Source organism: Narcine bancroftii, chromosome 6 (assembly GCF_036971445.1).
Source record: "Narcine bancroftii isolate sNarBan1 chromosome 6, sNarBan1.hap1, whole genome shotgun sequence".
Lineage (NCBI taxonomy): Eukaryota > Metazoa > Chordata > Chondrichthyes > Torpediniformes > Narcinidae > Narcine > Narcine bancroftii.
In genome coordinates this window covers 157,340,947-157,351,192 of record NC_091474.1, presented here as the reverse complement: position 1 = coordinate 157,351,192, position 10,246 = coordinate 157,340,947, and the positions used below count along the sequence as shown (strand labels likewise).

Here is a 10,246-nt window from a genome sequence, read left to right as displayed (position 1 = left end):
TCAACCTGATCAAATTGATCATCCCTTCTTTACATCCAAGTTATTCCCACATAGTTTCCCACATACAGGGGAATCACGCTGCTCTCCATTGCATTCTCCATTGCAGGCAAAATCTTCGCTAGGATTCTACTAAATAGAATAATACCTAGTGTCGCCGAGAATATTCTCCCAGAATCACAGTGCGGCTTTCGCGCAAACAGAGGAACTACTGACATGGTCTTTGCCCTCAGACAGCTCCAAGAAAAGTGCAGAGAACAAAACAAAGGACTCTACATCACCTTTGTTGACCTCACCAAAGCCTTCGACACCGTGAGCAGGAAAGGGCTTTGGCAAATACTAGAGCGCATCGGATGTCCCCAAAGTTCCTCAACATGATTATCCAACTGCAAGAAAACCAACAAGGTCGGGTCAGATACAGCAATGAGCTCTCTGAACCCTTCTCCATTAACAATGGCATGAAGCAAGGCTGTGTTCTCGCACCAACCCTCTTTTCAATCTTCTTCAGCATGATGCTGAACCAAGCCATGAAAGACCCCAACAATGAAGACGCTGTTTACATCCGGTACCGCACGGATGGCAGTCTCTTCAATCTGAGGCGCCTGCAAGCTCACACCAAGACACAAGAGAAACTTGTCCGTGAACTACTCTTTGCAGACGATGCCGCTTTAGTTGCCCATTCAGAGCCAGCTCTTCAGCGCTTGACGTCCTGCTTTGCGGAAACTGCCAAAGTGTTTGGCCTGGAAGTCAGCCTGAAGAAAACTGAGGTCCTCCATCAGCCAGCTCCCCACCATGACTACCAGCCCCCCCACATCTCCATCAGGCACACAAAACTCAAAACGGTCAACCAGTTTACCTATCTCGGCTGCACCATTTCATCAGATGCAAGGATCGACAATGAGATAGACAAAAGACTCGCCAAGGCAAATAGCGCCTTTGGAAGACTACACAAAAGAGTCTGGAAAAACAACCAACTGAAAAACCTCACAAAGATAAGCGTATACAGAGCCATTGTCATACCCACACTCATGTTCGGCTCCGAATCATGGGTCCTCTACCGGCATCTCCTACGGCTCCTAGAACGCTTCCACCAGCGTTGTCTCTGCTCCATCCTCAACATCCATTGGAGCACTTTCATCCCTAACGTCGAAGTACTCGAGATGGCAGAGGTCGACAGCATCGAGTCCACGCTGCTGAAGATCCAGCTGCGCTGGGTGGGTCACGTCTCCAGAATGGAGGACCATCGCCTTCCCAAGATCGTGTTATATGGCGAGCTCTCCACTGGCCACCGTGACAGAGGTGCACCAAAGAAAAGGTACAAGGACTGCCTAAAGAAATCTCTTGGTGCCTGCCACATTGACCACCGCCTGTGGGCTGATATCGCCTCAAACCGTGCATCTTGGCGCCTCACAGTTTGGCGGGCAGCAACCTCCTTTGAAGAAGACTGCAGAGCCCACCTCACTGACAAAAGGCAAAGGAGGAAAAACCCAACACCCAACCCCAACCAACCAATTTTCCCCTGCAACCGCTGCAACCGTGTCTGCCTGTCCCGCATCGGACTTGTCAGCCACAAACGAGCCTGCAGCTGACGTGGACTTTTACCCCCTCCATAAATCTTCGTCCGCGAAGCCAAGCCAAAGAAGAAGAATTCCCACATAGCCACACCAACAAATTCCAAAGAATATAGTCTCCAAGTACTCCCACCATGTTCTCCCTGATCAAAAAGTGCTCCCTTCCTTTAATCCTACCACCTCTATTATGCCAGTTGCAACTGTACCCTGGAATATTAAGCTTCCACTCCTCCCTCTCTCAGCTGTGTTCTCTGCCAAAATACTTCAGTCCCATTAACCTATCCAAGCCCAGGTGTCATTTGACTTGCATTAAAATAAATACAAATCTGTCAAACGTACAGCATAGTTCAAGCCCTTCAACCCACAGTGTGCCACGGTGTGCATAATATTTATGACAAAGATACTTTTTTCCTTTATTTGCCCTGTACTGCACATTTTAAAATTTATAGTCTAATTATTCACATGTGATTAAAGTGCACATTCCAGATTTTATTCCGAGTTGTTTGCATACATTTTGGTTTCACCACGTAAAAATTGCAGCACTCCCTGAACCCGGGTTTATCCTCTGGCTTCATTGTAATAATGGTGTGTGGTGTGATGTGCTATGAAGTAGCAGATTACAATGAAACACATTTCTGCTGATTTTCCTCAGTACCCTACTAGGAACAGAAGTGGCTCTAAACTGATTTTGTCCTTTAACACAATGTTTACCCCCTCCATAAATCTTCGTCCGCGAAGCCAAGCCAAAGAAATATACACAATATAATGGAGCATCTGGTGCATAAAGATGCAACTTTGTCTTCACAAGGTTATGTAATGGTCATTCCTGCCAACACTAACATGGAGAGATGCATCTGCTACCAGTGAATTTATGAAGATGAATATGTTATTTATCCTTCATGTTGATTGGGTCATGGCCAGCCCTCAATTATGAAGTAACCAAACTGTATCTGATGATGGACACTAAAGTATCCCATCCAGAGTGCTTTCAATTATCCTCTTAATTCCACTGCATTTTCCGCAGGAAACAATTTCCTTGTCTATGTTTGACCTAATGTCATGCCTCTTCACATGGTGAAGAGACAATTTTGTACACTGCCAGAACTACTCTTTCGTACATTATTTCTACTGGTCTGTCCTATCACTGGGACAGGACACAACAAGGGATTATGAGGAAAGCATTTGATTCTCTTTTTTTTTTAAAAGTGTAACAGTTTTTGATACAACTAAATGGACATTTAGAAGTTATTTAAGAATCTATCATATTGCTATGGGTCTGGACTCATAAAATGACTTGACTGAGCAAGGTGGTATGTTTCCTCTCATGAGGTTTTATTACAATATTGGAATTTTGCCAGCAGGAATAGTTTGCCATTTGTCTATTGGTCCGCTTTCTGGCTTTGGGAGAAGGGTAGAGGGAGGGTTCTCATTTCCTTGGAAGTTGTTTTGACTCTGAAAGGACCCAACTGGTTTTGATCATCTTGTTTCCAATGCCTGTTCATTATTGTTGGAATCGCCACTTAATTGCCAGTTTATTACTTTTTTAAAAAATAGTTAAAATTGATCAAATTATTAACTTACTTAGGTTTAATGGTGAAGGATTGAACAATCCTGTAAAATGAAATGAGATTTTTGCTTTTGTTAAAATATTTAAGGACCCAATTAAGAAACACATGTACACAATAGTGACAACACACATCATTTTAGAAGATGGAATAGGTTTAATTTTCATTCTACATTACAGGCTCAATCCAGAAGGGTATCATTTGTTAATCAATCATATAATTTCCTTTGATCAACCTAATTTTGTGTCAGATACAAATAGTCGATTTGTTATCATGACAGGGACATTATATAATAAAATTGATTGTGTTTGCTAATGTTTATGCTCCTAATATGGATGACCCTGGATTTTTTTTTAAAGCCCTGTCTGATCCGAGCCTGATGGGAGGATACTTTAATTGCTCGTTAGATTCGGTTTTGGATGATTCATCTTCTAAACCAGCCACTTTGAATTAATCAGCTTTATTTATTCAATCTTTTTCACTAAAATGTGTATTATTGGTGTCTGACATTTTTTCATCCAGAAGACAGGGGATATTCTTTTTTTTTTCTCATGTTCATCACACAAATTCACAAATTGAATTTTTTTTAAATCTCTCTTCTTGTATCCTCATTTCCCTTTTTTTTTAAGGATCTTGATACAATTTAGAAAAAAAAATTTGGTTTACTGAACTTTTCTCTTTCTAGTCCCATTTTTTCTAATTATTTCCTTAAACCTTCCATGATTGATGTAGCATTTAAAGAATGGTATTAATTAGACATTAAATGTTTTAAAGATCTATTTATTGAACAAATGTCAGTTTAATATAGTTTACCAAATACTCATTTTTAAAAATTTATTTACAGATCAGAGATATTTTGCAATCTCAATTACATACATTTTCTAAGAGTTTTGATGAGAATGTAATAGATGTATTATTTAATTTGCAACCTTTTTTATAATGGTTCAATAGCTAACATTTATGATCTTTTTTATTTTATAAATTTTATTTATAAATTCAAAACCACAAAAATTGAGGCATTTTACAGTCATACTAATCCATTTCAAATACATGTGATATATATATAAGAAAAAAGAGAATGAAAAAGAAAGACCCCCCATATAAACCTCCCAACCTCCCCCCCTTTACAAAGCAAAAAAGAATGGGACAAGAGATCTTCAGCAGAAGCAGTCCTTGCCCACGATTTGTAAATATGAGCTCCATATTTTCTAAAATATATGATAATTATCTCTTATATTATAAGTAATTTTCTCAAGTGATATACAACTCCAAACTTCCACATATCATCTCTCCATTCCCACATCAATATCAGACTTCCATGTCATAGCAATACATTTTCTAGCTATTGCTCAAGCAATTGAACAAACTTCATTGATAGATATTCAATAGAATATCACCCAATAAAAATCACCCATTTTTAATTTAGGTTTAACCCCTCTGATATCACCCAATAAAAATAACATTGGATCCTATGGGAATTTAACCCCAATTATTCGTTCTAATAAATTACCTATTTCCAACCAAAAAGGTTTAATGTTAGGGCACTGCCAAGTAGAATACAAAAATGTACCAACTTCCTGTTCACATTTGAAACATAAATCTGAGTAAGTCTGATTCAATTTATTTAGCTTCTGTGGTGTCAAATATAACTGATGAATAAAATTCTATTGTACCAATCTATATCTTACATTTATTGTGGTTTTCATACTTTTGCCATACAACTCAATCCAATTGCTATTTGTTTATTCAAATCTACTTCCCATCTTTGTCTTGAATTATGAATCCCTATTTTGAGTTTTTTGCAACAAACTATACATTACTGAAATAAATTTCTTTATATCACCATTACGAACAATAACTCCACTTCTGTCCCTGCAAGCAATAACAGATCTTGACCAAAAGTTTCACTAAGAATCTCATATCCTGGTACGCTCAGGTACCTTAAACTTCTCCTTCATTTTACTATAAGTAATAAATTTCCCCACTTCAAAACAATCCTCAATCTTCTTAATACCATGACATTGTCAGATCTTTAGAAATTGATCTCCCATAGAAAATGGAACAAGCCTATTTTGAAATAAGGGCATTCTTCTTGACATCAAACCTCCTCCTCCAATAGCTTTATCAACTTTATTCAAAAGCTCAATTAAATGTTTCTCTATTCACTGTTAATAATCTTGAATTCCATTTATAAATAAAATCTTGTGGGTTTGTTTCCCCTATTTGACTAAATTCTATATTTACCAAAGTTGGCATTTTATCTAAGTCATACATTACATTAATAAAATGTAACTGAGCTGCTTTATAATAGATCATAAAATTGGGGAGCTGCAAACCTCCTAAAGGTCACACGTTAATTTTTCCAAAGAAACACTTGCCATTTTCCATTTCCATAAAAAATGTCCTAACATAAACATTTAATTCCTTAAAAATATTTGAGGAATTGCGGAATTGATTGAAAAGGATATTGTATTCTATGAAAAACGTACATTTTAACACAATTTACTCTCCCTATCAAAGTAATGGGTAACATATTCCATCATTCCAAATCTTCTTTTGTTTTCTTCAAAAATGATTAATAATTTAATTTAAATAATTTTTAAAATTCTGGTTACACATGAATACCTAAATATTTTATTCCAGCCTCTGGCCATCTAAAATCAATTGCTCTCTTTTATTGTGAAAAATCCCCATTTACTAAATGCATAATTTCACTTCCCCCCCACCAACTGATTTTATAACCAGATACCTCCCCATATTCTTTTAATCTAGCATTAAGATGGTGCATGGAATTTAAAGGATCTGTTAAATAGATCAAAACATCATCTGCAAATATCTTTATTTTATATTCTTCCTGATTCACCTTAATACCAATTATCTTTGAATCCTGTCTTATTAATTCAGCTAAAGGTTCAATTGCTAAAATAAATAAAGTTGGTGACAATGGACAACCTTGTCTATTCCATCTAGTTAAATGAAAGGTTGCTGAGACTAGACCATTAGTCATTACTTTCATACCAGAATTCTTATATAACATCTAACCCAAACTATAAATATTGACCAAACATTTTCCAAAGCTTTAAAGAGGAAATCCTATTCTAATCTATCAAATGCTTTTTCTGCATCTAAAGCCACTGCAACATTCAAATCTCCCCTCTTTTGAGCTAAATGTATTAAACTAATCAACCTTGCCACGTTATCTGGAGATTTCCAATCTTTAACAAATCCAGTTTGATCCTCATGCATTAACCAGTAAATACTTTGCCAATCTATTTGCTAACACTTTAGCTACTATCTTATAAACAACATTTAATAATGAAATTGGTTTATATGATTTCAATGGATCTCTATTATTCTTTGGTATCAGAATAATAATTGTAATTGAAAAAGAATCTGGCAGAGAATGTATCTTCCACACTGATTTAAGTCTTCTATAAATGGGGCTATCAAAAGATCTTTAAATTTCTTTTTAAAAACTCAACAGGAAACCATCCTCCCTTGGTGACCTATTACTTTGTAATGAACTCATTACTTTACTAACTTCCCTTACCAAACATTTATGATATGTTTTTGGGAACAAGAGGGACTCCCTTAGATAAAATTTTAAAAGTCTGGGATCAGGACTACAGTTCTCAATCTCTATAGAAACTTGGAATATAATTTTTTAATTGGTTAATGCTTCAACTTTATGTGCTCACCACTCCCATAGGGCCCACATGTCCAAAGTTAAACTATTTTGCTTTTATGGAGATATATCTCTTCATTGTGATAGATGCAATAATGGAGATACATCATTAATTCATATATTTTGGACATGGTCAAGTCTTTGGATATATTGGAAGGAAGCATTTCAAACTTTTTCTATACTTCTTAAAGTAAATTTAAAGTCTAATCCTTTAACTGCTTTGTTTGGTATTGTTGAAAAGAGAGGAATAACATTAACTGCATCTGATTTGCATGAGGCTTCATGGTTAGAGCACTAGGCCTGTAAATAAAGGGTCTCAAGTTTGTTCCTCGCTGGGGTCTCATTTCTGTGAGAAGGGGATGGACAAAGAGGTGACTTTCTGTCTTCCTTATGGTAGACCAAGTTAAAGAATTTCATGTTACATTCTAAATGTAGTTTTACATAACAACAATGGAACCTTTATTTCTCTTATGGCTTGGTGGGCAGTGTTGCTTAGATAGAAGGACATTGCTCCGCTTACTCATGCTCAATGGATACGTGATGTTATGTTTAAATTTAGAGAAGATTCAATGCTTAATATCAAATTTGAATTTAAATTTTTCAAACATTTGGGGACCCTTTTTGAATTACTTTCATTTTTTTGATTTGGTATTAATGCAGAGGTCTTTTAAGGTAATGTATTATTGCAACAGGGATATTTTTTCTCTTTTCTTTGCAAACATCTTTGGTTTTGGTATTGGGATTAGATTTTCTTTTTTTATAATAAAATATTACTTAATATAAACTGATCGAGAATCTAGGGTATTATGGATGACATTTTGAGTGTAGTGAATTCTGTACTTTTCTATTTTTTGACTTTTTATATGTACTCTGTATTTTTTTTAAAGTGAATTTCAATAAAAATATTGAAAGAGAAAGACTGTATGTGTGTTATGCCAGGTTGTGTGTTTGCACGTTTTTCTACCAAGGACCAGAGGACACTTTTGTCGTGTTGTACTTGTACAATGGGATGATCAATAAAATAACATGAAGTAATTTCCTCCTGCAAATGCTTTAAGAAACAAAAACATCTGCATCAAAGGCCAAGAAACAATTGAGAGTGAACATTAATCACAAGGTCTAACACTACATTTAAGGCGATAGGCAGGCATAAGCTTCCTTCCAGAGCTTCCAAATCATTTAATTTCAGAGTTCCTGGTGAGTTCGTGAGTTCCACGTTCACAAATCACAGCAACTAGGGTGGCTGAGTGTTTTTATTGTTTGATACAAATAGAAGTAGCACAAGTAATAAATAGAAAGCATTAAAGTAAACTTTAACACTTGTTGAACTAATCACTGTCACAAACCCTGCTTTTAACCAAATCTTTTAATAACTAGCCTTTTTTTGTATTTGCAAATGATTCAATTCACAAATTGGCTATTATTTCTGTTGTACAAAAATAATTATATGTTTTAACCTTCGTTACCTTAGAAATATGGTGCAGATCTCTCCCTGCAGAGGCATCAAGTGAATATAGCTCAATTTCACAGACTAATTTAAATTAAGTGTCATTAATTGGAAGACACCAAAAGGCACACCTCTTTTTTTAAAAAGTCATACAGCATGGAAACATAACAGTTGCAAAATGCAGGAACATATTAAAAATACAACATGCTTATGACACTGTAGGAACAGTAGAGGCAGCTAAAAAATAACTCAGCTTTTGTTGAAGAGATTCACTCCAAGGTTTAGTTCAAGATCTATCTGTACAGAAATATGAATGACTTTTGTTTGACTAAGCCACATTCAGTAAATGATCCCACTTGAGGAGCTTTCAGAATTTTAGCATAAACAGGCCATGTTGCAATATAATTTCTCACAACATAGATTGAAAGAAATTACAATATATTTGTGGTAAACAACTGAAAAAAAAATTTGTTTTATGTAGTTAAGTTAAATTAGTGAAGATTAAGAAAAACAAAAAACACCTTTCTGTGCAAAATGCTGGTAGAGTTGGGAGGGATCATCTAAGCCTGGTCTTACACAAATTCCAAGGCCTAAAAAAAAATATAATGGCAGGAATGAGGCTGAAAAGCATCAGGATTAAAAATATTACTCAAGAAAAATTCAGCAATACCTGCCCTTCTACTTTGATTCCCTAAACTTTATGGGAAGGATGTAATTTTTCAATTACTCCTTCAATTGTCATTAAAAACTGGAGCAATTGTTAAAATTGGTATAATGGTTCTATAAAAGGGAAATGTATTTTCACAATTAACACCAGAATGCGACACAAAATATAAACAAATGTGTAGGCAAGCACAAAGGGCATCTCTATATTATATACCTATATTATTTGATACACTTGTTATGTTAAGCTTTCATACAATTTGAAATCACATCAGCACAAGAATCTCTTTGTCACTTTCCATCCCTCCCAATCAGAAAATATTTTTACATTATAAAAATGTATATATGCAGTTATTTCTCAGTTTTACAATATATTATCGATTCCCAACTCTCTGCTTTGGTTCAAAATGAAATCCTAACTTTGTTTACCCCAATGTTTTGCAAGGCAGTTATCCACAAGAATATAAAAATTGAAGTAAAAGTTTAATCTTCTCGCCTATAAAGCCATTAAACAAGCAGATTATCTCTGTCTGCTTCAGAATTGTCAGTCAGAAAGGACAATTATCATGGGGATAGAGAGAAGACTGGCAATTTTCTTATTCACTTTCTAATGCAGGCAGGGGAAAAAATAACTTGTTCTTTTGGCATAAAAAAATGTAGAACTTTAAAACATGTTTAGGCATAGAATTCCTCTTGCTTTTGTGGCTTCTGATAGCCTCCATTTGGCTGCTTTGATTCATCCAGTATGTAGCTTCCTTCATCCTTTTTCTTCATTCGATAGACTAACACAGTAACTAGCAGAACAGCAATCAAAAGACCAACAAATCCTCCAGCGACAGAAGCTTAAAACACACAAAAAAACATGTGGTTATTAATCACCTCAGTGGATTTTATAAGAATATGTTGCAATTTCTAATATCCACAGAAAATGTCACAATTGCTAAACACTCCCACCTCCCCCCCCCATACATGCATAACAGGGTCATTGCCAAGGGGAGGGGCACATAAAGGCATTGCCCCCCCCCAAACGAGGTGCTGTGGGGCAAAAACGGTTATTGCTGGCCATCAGACCCACAACCACTGCCCTCCCATGTCACTAGCATCTAGCTTGATGAACTCTAGCAACTCTCCACCTGCCCCTGGCCGGGTCACTAGCGTGCATCAAGCATCAGTACTATCTAGTGACGCAATAAAAGGAGTGCCCTTATATCCTACATTGGATGGTCTTAACGACAGGCAATTCCCCCCCGCCACCCCAACGCCACTTAATATTCATCAGATCTATCATAACAAAATAATTGCACCAATGTTTCCTGCT

The 10,246-nt window shown here is 36.1% G+C and overlaps 1 protein-coding gene across 1 annotated transcript in view; it reads right to left on the bottom strand.

Annotated features, from left to right (window-relative positions):
* Positions 1–8,053: 8,053 nt before the first annotated feature.
* Positions 8,054–10,246, bottom strand: part of LOC138736635 (syndecan-1-like) — a 45,799-nt gene continuing 43,606 nt past the window's right edge. The window contains exon 5 of the mRNA XM_069886455.1: positions 8,054–9,770. Coding sequence (XP_069742556.1) covers positions 9,604–9,770 — 167 coding nt within the window. The 3' untranslated portion in view covers positions 8,054–9,603. The remainder of the gene's footprint in view (positions 9,771–10,246) is intronic.